General features: G+C 33.2%; 3 protein-coding genes across 6 annotated transcripts; 2 read left to right on the forward strand and 1 right to left on the reverse strand.

Moving 5' to 3' along the window:
- The first annotated feature begins 660 nt into the window (after positions 1-660).
- LOC114385266 (O-fucosyltransferase 19-like) lies at positions 661-4,390 on the forward strand. The gene is made up of 8 exons (XM_028345283.1): positions 661-948; positions 2,119-2,191; positions 2,298-2,368; positions 2,494-2,582; positions 2,665-2,797; positions 2,897-3,129; positions 3,244-3,720; positions 3,992-4,390. The coding sequence occupies exons 1-8, from the start codon at positions 661-663 to the stop codon at positions 4,200-4,202; spliced, it is 1,575 nt and encodes a 524-aa protein (XP_028201084.1). The 3' UTR covers positions 4,203-4,390.
- Positions 4,391-5,078: 688 nt separating this feature from the next.
- LOC114385093 (immediate early response 3-interacting protein 1-like) lies at positions 5,079-8,924 on the forward strand. 4 transcript variants are annotated; one of them, XM_028345065.1, is made up of 4 exons: positions 5,079-5,252; positions 6,080-6,135; positions 6,775-7,023; positions 8,197-8,924. In XM_028345065.1, exon 3 carries the CDS (start codon positions 6,779-6,781, stop codon positions 7,010-7,012), a length of 234 nt encoding a protein of 77 aa, XP_028200866.1. In that variant the 5' UTR covers positions 5,079-5,252; positions 6,080-6,135; positions 6,775-6,778; the 3' UTR covers positions 7,013-7,023; positions 8,197-8,924. The 4 variants fall into 4 exon arrangements, with proteins under 4 accessions (XP_028200866.1, XP_028200865.1, XP_028200869.1 ...); XM_028345066.1 differs by lacking the exon at positions 5,079-5,252 and adding an exon at positions 5,377-5,640; XM_028345064.1 differs by lacking the exon at positions 6,080-6,135.
- Positions 8,925-9,802: 878 nt separating this feature from the next.
- On the reverse strand, positions 9,803-13,740 carry LOC114385092 (proline transporter 1-like). The gene is made up of 7 exons (XM_028345063.1): positions 13,323-13,740; positions 13,010-13,234; positions 12,640-12,734; positions 12,057-12,246; positions 10,645-10,769; positions 10,308-10,523; positions 9,803-10,216 (listed from the first exon to the last, which is right to left on the reverse strand). Exons 1-7 carry the CDS (start codon positions 13,399-13,401, stop codon positions 9,839-9,841), a joined length of 1,308 nt encoding a protein of 435 aa, XP_028200864.1. The 5' UTR covers positions 13,402-13,740; the 3' UTR covers positions 9,803-9,838.
- Positions 13,741-16,474: the final 2,734 nt, after the last annotated feature.

Raw genomic sequence — 16,474 nt, forward strand, 5'->3', positions numbered from 1 at the left:
GCTAAAATACCAAAACAGATCCTCTCTTGTGGTGTTGTTTTATAGCAAAAGAAATCGAAGACAAAGAGAGAGAATGAACAGAACAGAGATATAATGAAAGAGAAAGGGAGAGAGAAGAGTCATAGAGGTGTGCAAAAAAGGTTACAAGTCCTTAATTTCATCAACCTAACAAAATATTTTTCTTTAAGGAACATACTTTTTTTTAATCATAACCAAACCTTTCCTTATGCCACATATAAAAAAATGTAATATAAATGTAAAAAAAAAATCTCTCTTTGTTTAAAAAATTATTTTTATGTTACTAGTGTATTGTTGTCAATTTAATGCATACATGAAATAGTTTGCCACACATTATAAAATTTTATTAAACTCGATATAGCACACAAACTAAAAACATATGAAATAGAGAGAGTGTATCGCCTCATATTTCGGTCCCATGACATATGGACAAATCATTTAACTATACAAAAGCCTCACCAAAGACAAATGAAGAAAGCAAAGTCCATCCCACAAGCCAACCTTCGACCTATGCATGGTTGCATGTTTCTCATGACCTCACACTCTCCCTTTGTTAATTCCTTGACCTTAATCTCTCTAATAATATCTTATCTTTATCTCTTTGCCAAGCGTGGCTCTTAATCAATAATTATCCTGTGCACCATGTTCAAGGTAAGGAGGGGTCTATTAGATGGCACAGAAGAACGATATGGGTTGATGTCTTCTAGCATGAGAGGCATGTCCTCCACGCGACGTAAAATAATACGAGATTGGCAAAAGCTTTTCAGGCTCAAGCTTGGACGTCACATGTTTTTAGCCTTAATGGTTTTGGTTTTTATGTGTGTGCTTACCAAGTTTGTGTTGTTGAATATGCTTTTTGATCAACTCGCCTTGGATCCTGTAATACATGCAAACCTGGTGAAACACGTACCTTCACCAAACAAGTCACCGGTATACAATTATTTGTTCTACGTGATATTTTTTACCCCATTTTGTTGTTATATTTTTTTCATGAATTTTATGATTCATCTTATTTTTCCATCGCTTTTTTTTTTTTAACGTTCTTCTTTCATTGCTTCTAACATCTTCTAACGATGAATTGGGTGTAATTGGTATTGTTTTAGTTGGTTGGATAGAAAGTTTGTCAATCATGTATAGGGTTGTTGTTTTTTTCTTGGTTATCTAGGATTTTTAGTTGCTTGGTTTCTTAATATTTACCATTACACATTTCTTTTCTTCTGTTTATTATCCATTGGAGGTTACAACTATACAAAATCTATCTTCTCTCGTAAATCTCACATGTAATCTCACAATTATTTCAAATATATTTTTTTTGTCTTTTCAACTAATTATTAAATTGCTCACTCACATAACTCAAAGAATACATATAGATCAATACACATATTAAACTCGCAGAGGAAGAAAGTTGAATGCATATTTAATCTCAGGCTCTTGTATTCACTGGTATAAAAATTTACTAGCTTAAGTTAGCAAACGCCTTTTTTACTATTACATTGTTTCTCATTGGAAAAATATATATAACTTTTGTTTTAGGAGAATTTCAGTGTGTTTCATCTACTTGTTTTAAAAAAATAATTATGTATGTTGTCAATTTCTTAACGAAAAAAACCGTTTGAAAAATAAAAAATTATTTTCATCAAAATAATCATTTCAAATATGCACTTAGTAGTTACATGCCTAAGTGTAAGTGAAGTGTATATATTTTATTTATTTAATGTGGTTTAAAGCTAAGGTTTTAATTTGTTTTGGCGGGTGAAAAGAAAGTATAAGAAAAGCTCTTTAGATAAACTTTCATCCGAAAAAAAAATCTTTGATTTTTTCCCCTTCCCATTATTTTTTTTATACAATGGAAATAACTTTCCCTCTATTGATTTCTTTGTTTCTTTTGTTTTGAACAACTGAAAATATCAAAGTTATCTTTTCACCCTTTGTTGCCTTACAAAAAGTTGGTCAAAATTATCATATTGGACCGACACATGGTGTTATATTATTTTTTGTGTTTGCTTCATATATTTTACTTCACAATATAATCAATGTAAATATAACTTGGCGTTACCTTTAGATTGTGATGCTAGTTTTCCTCTGATATATGTTAGTTAGACTCTTAAAATTTGGAAGCATCCCAACAGTGACAACTACTACAAATGCATGGATCGATCAGAAAGTGACAGACGTGAGTCCAAAGTTCTTTATTCATCAAACTTTGAGTAAATTAAAGTTCATTACAAGTGATTCACACTCTGCCATCTTTGTAACTAGGAAGAATTTCTATTCTACAGGGAAAGAAAACTTCACAAATGGTTACCTTATGGTCCATGCCAATGGAGGATTAAATCAAATGAAATCTGGAGTACGCTATTAAATTGCTTTTAGAGCCATGCCAATGGTTACCTTATTTAGGGTTATTATTTTCAAATTTCTTGTTTACTTTGATCCTATGACATATATATTAGTATATTTTCCATCCAATTGCAGATAAGTGACATGGTTGCTATTGCAAAAATTATGAAAGCCACTTTGGTTTTGCCTACATTGGATCATGATTCCTTTTGGACAGATTCTAGGTATGGAATCTCATCTACTTGAGTTTTGTGTCAAAAATATGCGCATCTCTGATTTCCTATTGTTCTAATTTTATTGTCTCAGTGATTTTAAGCAAATTTTTGACTGGAAGAACTTCATTGAAGTTTTAAAAGCTGATGTTCAAATAGTGGAATCTCTACCACCAGAATTTGCAACAATTAAGCCAGTTTTGAAGGCTCCGGTTTCTTGGTCCAAGGCAATACCACACATTATCTACATAGAAACTTCTAGCACATTCACAATGTATCTACTTCGGTTTTTAATCTAAATTCTGTGACCGTTTTGAATCATGTAGGCAGGTTATTACGCAGGGGAGGTGCTGCAATTATTGAAGAAACACAAAGTGATCAAATTTACCCATACTGATTCTCGCTTAGTCAACAATGGTTTAGCTACTCCGATTCAGAGTGTACGTTGTCGTGCCATGTATGAGGGGCTTAAATTCACAGTTCCAATTGAAGAGCTTGGAATGAAGTTAGTAAATAGACTTAGAGACAACAACACCCCTTACATTGCTCTCCATTTAAGGTAATTCCTCTAATATGGTTTATTGCTTTAATTAATTGATAGAGTTACATACTATCACATTGACTCGGAAAAAATAATTAACATTTCTCTCACAAGCACATGTGAATATTGCAGATATGAAAAGGACATGCTTGCTTTTACAGGTTGCAGCCATAATCTGACTAAAGAAGAAGCCGTGGAGCTTAAGAAAATGAGATATAAAGTGAAACATTGGAAAGTGAAAGAGATTGATAGCAAATCAAGGCGCTTACGTGGTGGTTGCCCCATGACTCCAAGAGAGGTTGCAGTGTTCCTTGAAGCTCTTGGCTATCCTTATGACACAAAAATTTATGTAGCTGCAGGCATGATTTATGGTATAGATGAAATGAAGTCCCTCCGAAGCAAGTATCGTTACTTGCTCACACACTCCACTTTAGCCACAAAAGAAGAGCTTCTACCCTTTAAGGATCACCAAAACCAACTTGCTGCTTTGGATTACATCATAGCAGTAGAGAGTGATGTTTTCATTTACAGCTATGATGGGCACATGGCCAAAGCAGCTCGAGGTCATCGCGCATTTGAAGGGTTTCGAAAAACTATTAGCCCGGACAAGTATTAATTCTATTAAACAACATATTAGGCTCCATTTTAGTATATTTATAGTATAGTTGATGAGTTTATGGTACATTGTTAATCTAATCACAAATCATGGTTGGTATGATTTTTAAGGTAATTTGTAAAAATTAACAAATTTACCATAATGTTGATCTGTGATCGGATAAAAATATAAAATTATTTTACGTTATTGATATATAATCTTTTTTCTCAAAATTGATATTAATCCAATCTGGTTTTCTAATTGTTGCACCTTAATATGCTGCAGGCAAAAGTTCGTGAGGCTGATTGATCAGTTGGACAACGGTTTGATTTCTTGGGATGAGTTTTCATCGAGGGTTAAGAGCATACATGCAAATAAAAATGGAGGTCCTCATCATAGAAAAGTTAATCGACACCCCAAGTTGGAAGAGAGCTTTTATGCAAACCCTTATCCTGGTTGCATTTGTGAGCGTCGTGAGACAATGATGATGATGTAAATAAGTCACGAATCATGACATAGTAAATGGTATTGAGTCATGAGATGAGACATAACTGCTTTAGATTTGTAAATATGCAGAGCATTTTGGCAATTGGAGCTGCAAAAGCCAAATAACTATTTTGAATTGTATATTAAAGTAAGTAGACAGAGTAGGCTAATTGGTGGTTTTGACATTAACCTGTATCATAGTCATATTTCGAGTTGTAATTTAATTTTTGAAATGTACTTTGAATGTTATGCTATTCAATCATTAGAATTTGAAATGACATTAAGTCTTCTAAAACAACCTAAAATGACTTATTTGCTAATGTCAGTTGAATTATTTGATGATTCAGAAGAAATTTATTGAGCTAAATCTCAATCTTAGACCTCAAGATCGCTTTAAGTTGAATGTTGATGGTGCTCTTATGAGAATTTAGGCAAAGCAGCTTGCTGATGTCTTATTTGGGATCATCATGGTAGAAAGACAGTTAGATTCTTGCGCTTCAATGGTCACAAACAATCATTTTCTTAGGTTTGTTTGCTATGTTTTTCAGAATCAAGTTTAAAAATCTTTTAAAAATATTTTTTTTAGTTTTATTTTCTTTTCTTGTACTTTTAGTTTTTAAATTTCAATATAAAATCTTAAATTTTACAAATTAAGTCATGCCTTTTCTTTTAAACTTGTTTGGAAATGGGGTAACAATGATTAATCAGGTAAACAAAGTAACAATCACACTAAATATACGTGACATTTTTAATTAATAATAATCAATAATGAAAATTATTTCCAAAAATTTTGAATCTATAAAATTTAAAATTTACAAAAAAAAAATCAAATTTAATAGATGACCGAAAACATGTTTAAATGTTTTATTTTTGTTTCTAAAATCTAAACCAGAGAGAGGTAAAAAAAAAAACACGCAAAGCAATTGAAAGAAAAACGGTGCGCTTTGGCAAATTTGGGGTTTTGTCTTCTCATTGGTTACCTTTTGTTGTCTTCTCTGATTCCACCGTCCACGGCGCCACCGCCACCGCCATCTACTTTTCGTTTTTGCTCCTTTCTTAGGTTACCTCCTTCACCTTCTCCATTCCTCCATATTGTTTTTTATATTCTACTGTGCTTCAGTTTTCTGACCGTATTCAATCGAAGGTGGTCCTTTAGTTTGTTCCGCTTTAAAAATCACTTTGATCATATGCACTTTTGGTTGTTGGATTTGTTGGCAGATCTAGGGTTCTGTTCTTTGTTAAGATCAGTCTTGCGTCTGTTATTTGATCTGAGTTCCTTTGTTATTGTGAATTCTGATCCATGCCTTAAAATCACGTGTGCCTGCCAATTGTTTCAATGTGTTTGAAGTGTGTACTTTGCACAACAATTATTGACACCCAGATAAAAAAAAGGGACAGAGCCGCAAAAGATAACTACTATCATTGAATTCGAAATTCTTCAATTGAGAGTAAGAGTTTATTTACAAAATGACATGGAATGATTTTTTAGGTCCTTTATGTGATTATTAGAGGAATTTTGATTTTTCTTGCTTTTAGGCTTCTGCTAAGGCCTAAGGGAAATTGGGTCAAGTCTGTTATAAGTCTGTCAGTTCTTTGACAATGGAAGCATCCCCACTGCTTTTTCCCCTACATATATTTCAACAAATAGTATTATCTACTGAATCAGATTCAGGGATAACATGCTTCACTTCAATTTAATGGTTATTGGTTATGAATTATGGTTACTTTTTATCAGCATTTATAACTGCAATAATTTACCGAAGATGAGGCACTATGAGGATAACTGGTGTCTGGAAGTCTAGGATTTGATTATGTAAAACACTTACATAGTGCTGCTAGTTTTTTTCATGCTCATGGTTAATAATTCCTTTTTCCTCCAAACATCAGCTGCATCAATGATCATTGGCCATTTTAATAGAGACAAGTCAATGGAGGAACTACTGGTTAGTGGTTTTGTAGTAGCTAACACTTGATTTCATATGATGCTTCTTGCTGTTATCTGTCTCAATCAATGCTTTAGAATGAACTTGATATTTTTTCTTACTTGCCAGTGCATAGGTTTTCAGTGATTTGTAAAGCATCTACTCGTCTTTGTTCTAACGTATCATTATCATATCTCCCAATTTTCGGTAATTCATTAGTCATATGATAGGTACCAGAAGTGGAATTAAATTACTGAACTGAAATGGTATTCTAATGCTTTAGGAACACTGAGGAAGTGCCCTCAATAGTCGGTACAAGGATTACCTATAAGCTAAAGTAGAAGAAGAACAATGTAATGAATGGAGACTAGCTCCTTACAAGATGATCAAATTAAAAAGTGTAAAATAAGAAGATAGTGACTCCTTTTTGCTGAGATAGGAATTGCTCCTATACTCAGCACCCCCAAAATTCCCTGAAATGATATCCGATACCTGTTCCAATCCCCTCTCATGCCCATATTCCCCCTCTCTTCTCTCTTGCATGATTCCTTCATGATTCACATGCCCTCCTCCTCCACTCCTTTGCTGCCATCTGGCATTTCTGTAAAGCATCTAGTAGTCTTTGTCCTAACATATCAACTGGTTTTCTTTATAATGCAGGGAAATGGGATTGTGGACCTTACTTGAGGGGTTCCTGCTTCTTGCAAACGCACTAGCAATACTAAACGAGGACCGCTTTCTCACACCTAGAGGATGGGGCTTATCAGATTTCTCAGCTGGACAGACAAAATCTTTCAAAGGCCAGCTTATAGGTCTCATTTATGCAACTCAGTACCTAAGATTTCCTCTTTTACTTCTCAACTCTGTCTTCATTATCGTGAAGTTAGTTTCTGGATGATGCCTGACAAGGTGAGAAATCAATACATATGTATGCTTTAGACACGTATCTAGTGCATTGCCATTGTTATTATTTTCAGATGCTAAATTTTACTTTAATCATAACAATATCTGTTGTTCAAGTCACCTTGAGCTTTTCTTATGTTTGACTAATAAACAAAACACACAAACATGAATTATATATGTTGACATTTCAGACAAACGTATTTTTCTCATTGTTTTGAAACCCGGACTGGATCAGCCAGTTCGACCAGCAACCAGTCACGTGTCCAGTCCAACGCTTTCTAAAAACCAGTGTGTCCTTAAACTCGCTAAAAACCGCTGAACCGGTCAAAAACCAGTAAAACTCGGTGGGTTAACCAGTTTTAAAAAACTTTCAAAACGATGTCGTTTTGGTTTTTGCAAAAAAAATAAAATATTATAACTTATGACACTTTTAAGTGAAGTTTACTTTTTATTATTATCAATTTATGCACATTATGTTATTTTTTGTTTAATATTACTAGGATATTATATTAAATTTTTTAAAAAATTATTTTTTTAAAACCGGTTTGACCATTGACCCTTGAACCATTACCTTGATCGGTTCGATGACCGATCCAGTTCTGAGAACATTGATTTTTCTAAATGTGATGTTTGAAGCATTCTGACAGATATTGCAGTATAACGCATGCACACTTTGTACATGTACTGAATTTAGTCATAGATTGTGAGCTTAGTTTGCTACTTGGGTCACAAGGAGGTTTTTAAGTTCTTCATTTGGATTGTTGAGAACTAGCATGAAATAACTGCTGAAAATGTGGCTGTTTTTGAAGTTATGGAATTTACCTTGGACTAAGCCTAAATGGATAGTTTTAAACTTACCTAGGATAATTGTGAAGTTAATAATCTCTAGTGTTGTTTGATTCAATTTATTTGGAAAAATAATCGCTTATTTATGTTAGTTTCATGAGAGTGTTTAAAAAACAAATGATTTTTTAAAAAAAAATAGTTTATACCAAACATGCACTGCTAGCAAGGTGAGCAAACCTTTTCCTTAATATCTACCTACGCATTTTTGTCTTCTACGTCCTTTCTCTTACACAGATTGAAGAATATGGTTGTTTATTTTCTAATTAAGAAGGGGTATAATGGATGGGCCATGACATTTAACACTATTTTTTTTTTCTCTCTTAATGATGGCAGGTTCCAGGAGTTATCATCAGATTATTTCAATTTGTTCTTAGGTAGGAAAATTTGACAGTAGTAATCTACAAAAAAGTTGATCAAAGTCTATTATTGTAGAAATATACATTAAAAGTATCTTTTTTGAGATATTGATCCATTGATGTTATTTATTGTCTTCTTAAAATCATGTTTGCCATCGTGACATAGGTGATGTCTAGGGTGAGAGACCAGGATAGGTCTCCCTCCGACTGTGAGAAAGTAGTAGATTTTTACCGTTGGATCTATTTATTTTTTAAATGGATGGTTTAGACTTTTTTCCTTTTTCTTTTTTTTTTTTACTCATTTCTTTGTCTTTCCTAGTTTACTCCTTTGTTTGCCACACACAATTCACCCTAATCAGACCGTGACTTCTCACTCCAAAACCCCCCATTCTCCCCAACCTCAACACTCGCCGGCGCCGCAGCCTCCTCCTGAAACCGACCACCGCCGCGACGTGTCCATCTCCCCTCTCTCTGACCTCCTTGAAACCAACGTTGAGAGGAAAAGACCGAGAGAGAACGTGGACAGGGGTAGATAGGGAAATACAAAGAAAAAAAGACTCAACCGTTGATTTAAAAAACTAATAGATCCAATGGTAAATTTTTAGTTTCCCACTGTGGGAGACCTATGTAACTCTCACATTAGCCTTCCCCTCGAGACATAACTAGTCAGAAAATTATATGATTCATTTTTTTAAGAATTAATTACGTCTGCTAATGTTCCTGGTGCAGATTCTCATTTTGTTTTTTCCTGCATCTTGCTTGATAGGCGATGTATCCAAATTGACACTGCTAGAGTAACTTTCACGAAATTGTATGATTCAATACCAAGGCTTTGCTCTTTTTCGATTTTTTTTTACCTCAAAGCAAAAGCTTATGTTTACTACCACAATTTAGGCAAGTATATACAAGCAAAGTGCGCGTTTGGTGGTGTGTTGCGTGAGTAAATTTTCGCATTCGATATTCACGTTTAAGCAGAAGTAATACATATTAGTTTCTGATTTCTCACGTTTTGGATCTTAAAAGGTTTCGTGCATAGCCCACACAGAGTTTTATAATTTTTTTAAGAATCTCATTCTTAACAATCTCTCTCCTCGAAAAGTGAGTGTCTGTTTGGAAAGCTGTTGGGGCAAAGCAACATTGGCTTGTGAGAAGAAATAAGCACTAGGCGGTCCAGATTGTAGTGTCATAATTAACGAAAGACATTAAATGGCAATAATTCTTAAGCATGTTTGGATTTGTGTTAGAAAATCATGTTGAATATAGTATCATTATGAATTCGCTACTAAAGTTATTATTTGTTGCGTCAAAAAATAATTAATTTTCTTCTTAGCTTTTGGTCAAAATTGATTTTGACCCTTGCACGAATGAAGCCTTAATTGAGAATGAAAGATTCCTCACTCGCTCCTAACCAGATACACTTTTTTTTCTTAGCTTTTGGTCAAAATTGATTTTGACCCTTGCACGAATGAAGTCTTAATTGAGAATGAAAGATTCCTCACTCCTAACGCCACTTAAAGCTACACATTGAGCTATGCAAAGTACATTTTTCTTTTAATGAACGCATATTTGAAGCACAAACCATCAACATTAGAATTACTGATAGAATATAATGCATTTAATCATATATCCGCAAAAACATGGTACGTTTTGGAGTCTAAATCAATAAGCCGCAGGGCTGCAATAGTTGCCGCAACAGACATGAAGGCAAAGAAACAAATATTGATCCAATGCCAGAGCTTTTGGATGGATGTTAGTTTGTTCGCATTTGCCACAAGGTACATATGGTTTGCAAGAATAAAGGTAAGGGGAAATGTGCTGATAGCTCCAGTGAGGCTCATGAAATCTCCAAGAAAGGGCAATAGAGCTGATACAAATGTGTTCAAAGTCAGGTAGCCACCTCTTACCAAGACTCGAAATGACAAGTTCTTAAAAGCCAGGGCACTCCCTTTGATCCCATATTTGGTATCCAAATACTCATACATTGGACTTGCAAATATCTACCAAAAGCAGAAGAGAGGTTATTAGGCCAGTGACACAAATTAGATAAAATATTTAGTAGCACTAAAATTGAAGTTTAGAAGTTACTACATGCAATGCAATGACTGATTGAAGAAAGGCTGCAATATTGGCCATAGCCTTAGCCCAAACTGGACCATTGACATCACTCATCAAATAGGTAGCTGTTGAAGATCCATAAGCCCAGTATCCTGCAAAGGTTACCAGATATAATGGCAGAACTCCAACAGTAAACTGAAAATACAGGGCTTTCATCATGTTCTTGACTACTGGCTGCCTGATTGTCGCCTGTTAAGATTACAACCATAAATAAAACTCAGTTTCAAGAGCACATGAAGAAATGAAAGACTTGTGAGTTATGAATCCACATAAAACTCGAGAAACAAATAAATATAAGCTTGTATGATACCTGTATCTCAGGAAGCATTCCTGTATTATATGCGAACACAAGATTAGCAGACGCCCCAATTGTTGTGGATATTTTACTGGTTGATGTCCCCGGAATGCTATAATCACGAGGTGGTGATTTTATACCTAATGATGCAAAGAGGGAGGTCAGTATGCAAATTCACACTGAGTTCATCAAGTTAACCTAATAAAAATATATAATAACTTAACTGACTAAGCATAGAGAAAAGCCATTGTTCTGAAGTAAAACATTGTGATTCTCAATTATAGTATAGTCAACCGTTAAGAAAAGTCAGGAGAATGCTTTAGCCTAATTGAAAGCTTGAAAACAAGGTAGAAGGGAAATGGGAGGAAAAAAGATGCTAATCATCCTTTTTATAGTGAATGTTCTGTAATATGATTTGATGTTTGAACTATACTCTAGTATATAAATGAAAGAGCAAGTCTGTATATCGTTTAAGAATAACTTATATCCTTTTGCTAGTTCTCAAAGAAAGAATTCTTTTTGACACCAATTGGTTGGTTCAAATGGTATATACTTGTTTCCCCTTCATGAAGGTCGTGGGTTTGAATCCTGGATAGGAAAAGAAAATCCCTACTAAGAGAGCTAACCCCACCATGTTGTAGATGTTTCCAGCTCGGGCATGAATACTGAGTATGTGGAGGTAAAATCTAGACAGAAAAAGAATACCTTTTGACTTGCATTTAGACACAGCAAGTGATGAATATATAAAGGTAAATCAACAATGAGGGATGCAGTTTCCTCAAAAAAAAAAAAAAAACTCACCAACTAATCATAATACTAGACATAAGCTAAAATATTATATAAAGGAATGGCGGCATTTTAAGATCTATTTTTATCCTTTATCAATAAAACAATTAGCTGCCCACAGTATACCAACAGCAGACCAAAATCACAAATGAGGGACATTATAATCACTGGTAAGCACAAAAAAGGAATGGGAAGAAGAAAAAAGCAAAGATAATGAGATTACGGATGGCAGAATGAAGAAACTCAACGGACTAACAAGATTTAAACAGGAATTTAAGATGTATGCTAGAACACTAGTTATTTATCTCTACTTCCGATAACACAGTTAATTATCGTTGGTAGTAACATGAACAGGAAATAAAAGAAACACTTTATTGCTGGGGCACGGGGAAACAGAAAACCAAGCATCGGTCTTGCACATTTCTTTCTTCAAACACAATAGTATATTCATAGAAAAAAATTCAATGAAAATGTTTACATGTCAGATGACATGTTGATGCAAATTGTTGTTAAGTTCAGAGGAGATAAAGTGGATCAACAAGGTCAATTGATTTAAAGAAGTAGTGGTATTGAACTAAGATCAAGTCATTGCATGATAGAAGTATGCAGGTACATAGAGACACAACAGAATGAGAGATTACCATCTTTAATTGACAGTACAAATGCTATAACAATGTATACTAGGCTGAAGACTGTCGAAAATCCCAGCCAAATTCCGAGAGCTGAAAGATGGGGAATGCAAATGGCAAACATTGCACACACAAATCCAGCAATGCCTATAAAATACGGAAGCTTCATCCCATCGTCTTCCCTGAATAGAACATAGGTGGCCTGCACAAAAGTGAACAAACAAGATTCAGAAAAATTCTAAAAGCACACAATCTGTATAACACATGTTCTGCATGACTCCACAAAGCGAAAGCAGAATTGACAGAATAGGTATATATCATGTTTGTTTGTTTTACTGGTCCATAAATATAATAATCCAATCAATATTACACATTAAGTAGAAGAAGTAACAAAACTAAATGAAGGGCAGAGAAAGCAAGGCTCAAATTTTTAAGCAGGCTACTTGAGAAGCAGAAAAATGAAATCACTAATGATTGATGAACAGTTGATATAAAGATTTTAAAAGTGTTACTTTCTGCAACAAAAGAAGAAAAATCACTAAAAAGAAGGATAAAATCATAATATCGTTAACAATTAATACACTTGGTTGATTACCTTTAAAGCCGAACCAGCCAAAATGATGTAGCCGGCATTTATCATGAAAAGGTTGACATACTGTAGAGCCCATGTGAGGGAATAAGCCTTTCTACCTGCAATAAGAAACAAAAAACGAGATAATAATAAGAACAAGCATATATGCTTATCAGTTATTTAAACAACAACATAACATGAAAAGAGAATAAGGAAACTAGGTAGTACTAGCCAGTAATTGATTGTTTTATGTTATGTTATTCATTTTTTATTATCTTAGATAGATAGACAGATTAAGGGTGAAGGAAAGAGAGAAAATGTAACCAGTTCAATCTTTTCTGCTAACAAAACTAATATTTGACGATAAAAAAAATAAAAATAGATAGATAGATACCATAAATAAATCCAGCAAGATCTCTATATCGAATATGCCTTGTTCCTCCATATTCATGGAGCCTAGCAATAAGAGCATTCGCGTAGAGTGATATTGCGGTGGCGAGAATCAAACCAATCACACCCCCTGCCCAACCCAGGGGAACCATGATGGTCCCTGAATATCCAAGCACATAGGCGCTGTTGATGCCCGTCGTCAGCACGAACCCCACCTGAAACCATGAATCTGCCACACCAACAATAATTATAAATTAGTATCAGTATTTCCCAATTATTGTTCTAAATTCGCAATCCAATAGTAAGAAGTAACGCACCGGTGCTAATTTGATGCGCGGTGTCGGGGATTTGGACGTCGGCGTGGCTTTCGACGTCGGAATTGGAAATCAGCGTCATGTTAACCTGTTCCTCCTCCTCCGCCGCCGCCGCAGAAACGTTCTTCACCGCCAGCGTGAGTCTCTTTTAAAAAAATCTGAATCTGATATCAGAATGAGAATCAAATCTTGTTCCTAGTCCATAGTAACTATAAGAATAAGTGGTTGTTGCATTTGTTTGAGACAAGACGAGTGCGGTGGGGGGTGAGGTAGAGAACAGAGACCAATAATTTTCTTATGTTGTCAAATGTATGGCGGGTGCTGCCACTGGAATTGTAGCTGCTCGTTTGCTGGGTCCCGCAACTGTAGCTAGCTCGTTCATCGATCGCATTCAAATTTGAAACAATCAGCTTCCATCGTCCTACTCTTACGTGCTCTCTGCTCTAATTATCATTTTCAAAGTGTTCTTTTTTTTTTAATTTTTTTATAATTTGAAAAAATTAAAAAAATAATAATTATTAAATTATAAGAAGTAAGACCACTCCAGAAAAATAAACTAAAAAGATCACTTTTAAAATATTAAAAAAAATAAAAATCATAAAATTATAAAAATCAAATAAGTAATTTAACCTTGATAATAAAATTTATTTAAGAGGCTGACATTTTTTCAACAGATATCATATTTTCATACGAGCCAAATAAGGATCAAATTTCTTGATGACATGCTTGAAAAACAAGGTTATTAGCCAATTATGCAAATTTGATTTTTAATGTGAACTTTATTTTATTTAAATTTTCATTTTTTTGTAAATATTCTTTTTAAACTCATAAATTAAAATATTTAATTTTATTTAATATAAAAAGGTCTCACATTCTATAAGATATTAAAGTTTATCAATTTTTTTGTAGCTGGTTTAGAGTCGCTATTGGTTGTTACTGTATTGGGATGACAAATATATTTAGCTTCTTGCTTTGGTTTTTTATTTGGTATTCTTGAATCGTGCTGTTTCTTTGTGAAGGCAATTATCACAGATAAAATAAAAAAGGGTTTTGCTCTTTGCTTTGGATGTTGTTATTATAAAGAGAGACTCTATGAATGATGGAAGGCAATTTATGTTAACAGGCCTTGAGTAAAGGAAGTGATGAGGTAGGGCTTATCAGTTAGGCTAGTCAGAATTGCCCAATAATTGTTGCTCCATGAGTAAAGCAAGTGCCTAACTTTTGCTGTCTGTTTCTGTTGTCCTCTTTGTGTGACACTGTTTCAGGTTTTGTAATATGTTTAGCTGGCTCTGTTCATTAGGGCATTGCTTATCCATTCTACTATTATGGTCGGCCATGTATAGGGGTTCTATTCTTTCTGTCCCTTATTTTTTAATAATATTTTTATTACTGACTATTCATTGACTTTTTAATGATTAATTTTCTTTTGAAGAATTTGATTGATTATTTTTTATAGGATTCTTTTCCTTTTAATCATATTTTTTTCATCTATCAAACTCAACCAACAATTTATAGATTTAGACTTTTTTTTCATCTATCAAACTCAACCAACAATTTATAGATTTAGACTAATTATAAGACTTAAAAGTATATTAGAATAGATTTTTCTACAAACACTTGTAAGACAAAGACAATAAGAGAATTACATTTTTATAAGTTTAAATTACTTTAAGCATAAATTAAAAATAAAATTTTAAAAAAGTGAATACGAGGAACCTTTTATGAATTAAATTATTAATAAGTTAATTTTAATTTATGAAAAAATATTATAGTTTTCATTCTTATTTATTTTCTTATGAGTGATTATAGAAAAATTTATTTAGACAGGTTTTAAGTTATAAGTTATTGACTACCTACGTGGTCCTTTTTAAATAAACATCTTCCTAAACACTTAAAGTTTTTTTTTTAAAAAAGTTGAGTAAATCTGTGCTGATACGAGAAAGACTTCAGAAGAAGAAAAAATTAATCTTATTTTCGGTAACAGTATAGTCTATAGATGACAACTTAAGATACAATCGACAATTGTACTTATTTATTGGTTATTAAGAAATTCTACTTGCCTCATCTTTTACATTTCTATATGAAATTCATGAAATATTAATCCAATGAGCAGGACCCCTCATCATCATGTTGTCTACACTGATATTTTGATTCAGCTTTTGGGATATTGTCTATCCTTTTTGTTTGAATTAATTGTGAGACATCGATTAATTAAAATAAGAGGCAGACCAAAATCATCAATTGGGGAATTTTTAAGGCAGGGGCTATCTAAATATTCATTCTTCGAGCCATTGATTACTGAAAATTGCAAAACATCAAGACTTGTACCATTACTATACGATGAAGCATTTTTTACCAGATCTTTAATTTCTTTTTCAAAATTTCCACTCACAAGTAACATATATATACACGAAAATGAACAATTTAACATAAAAACGATTGGTTGATAGAATTTACATTATAATATACTATTGTTATAGCTTTTTGGTGAAATTAATAAATTTAATAATATTGTGAAAGGGCAAGTTGTTTTTATTAAAAAAAAAAGATAATTAATAGACAGGAAGTAGTGCTCTCAACCTTTTTGGCTTTTTGCAACAATCATGAAACAGTATCCCCTCACGCAACATATGTATTGTTTTTACTTAACTACACTTTTGGTCTTCTTGTTTATTTATTTTTCAATTTTACAAATTTAGATTATTCTGTTTTTTTTAGCAAATTTAATTCTCACTATTACAATTTGTGAGTGTGAGCCAAATGTTGATTATTTATCAATATTTGATAATAAAGGTGATGATCTGACACATTTGTGTGACTTTTTTTTATTATTTAAGTGATAGTATGATTATATAATATGACTTGAATTATTTTTCATGTAACATGCCCCATGTAAAACCTTTCAAATCATAATGTCTCTTAAACACACATGCACACACAAAAAAAGCACGTTTGTGTGCTTCTGCTATCAATTTGATAGAGTTAACGATTAACTTATATTTACAAAATTAAAATAATGAGAATCAAATTTGAGTAAAAAATATAGAGAAACTAAGTTAACAAAATAGGAGAAAAAAAAGTGTAATTATTTTATTTTCTTCTCTTTATCAATTGAGAACATTTTAAAATTGGTCTTAGAAAATATAAGGTTAGTT

Source organism: Glycine soja, chromosome 14 (genome assembly GCF_004193775.1).
Source record: "Glycine soja cultivar W05 chromosome 14, ASM419377v2, whole genome shotgun sequence".
NCBI lineage: Eukaryota > Viridiplantae > Streptophyta > Magnoliopsida > Fabales > Fabaceae > Glycine > Glycine soja.

What these genes read in the sequence shown, in the direction of transcription:
- LOC114385092 (XM_028345063.1), bottom strand. Translation starts at nt 13,401, where the DNA reads ATGACGCTGATTTCCAATTCCGACGTCGAAAGCCACGCCGACGTCCAA. An exon ending in TGGCTGGTTCGGCTTTAAAG is followed by an intron (nt 12,247 to 12,639) that starts GTAATCAACCAA and finishes ACTTTTGTGCAG; the next exon opens with GCCACCTATGTTCTATTCAG. An exon ending in AATCAGTCATTGCATTGCAT is followed by an intron (nt 10,217 to 10,307) that starts GTAGTAACTTCT and finishes TGCTTTTGGTAG; the next exon opens with ATATTTGCAAGTCCAATGTA.
- LOC114385093 (XM_028345065.1), top strand. Translation starts at nt 6,779, where the DNA reads ATGGGATTGTGGACCTTACTTGAGGGGTTCCTGCTTCTTGCAAACGCA.
- LOC114385266 (XM_028345283.1), top strand. Translation starts at nt 661, where the DNA reads ATGTTCAAGGTAAGGAGGGGTCTATTAGATGGCACAGAAGAACGATAT. An exon ending in TCCTTTTGGACAGATTCTAG is followed by an intron (nt 2,583 to 2,664) that starts GTATGGAATCTC and finishes TTATTGTCTCAG; the next exon opens with TGATTTTAAGCAAATTTTTG. An exon ending in TACATTGCTCTCCATTTAAG is followed by an intron (nt 3,130 to 3,243) that starts GTAATTCCTCTA and finishes TGAATATTGCAG; the next exon opens with ATATGAAAAGGACATGCTTG.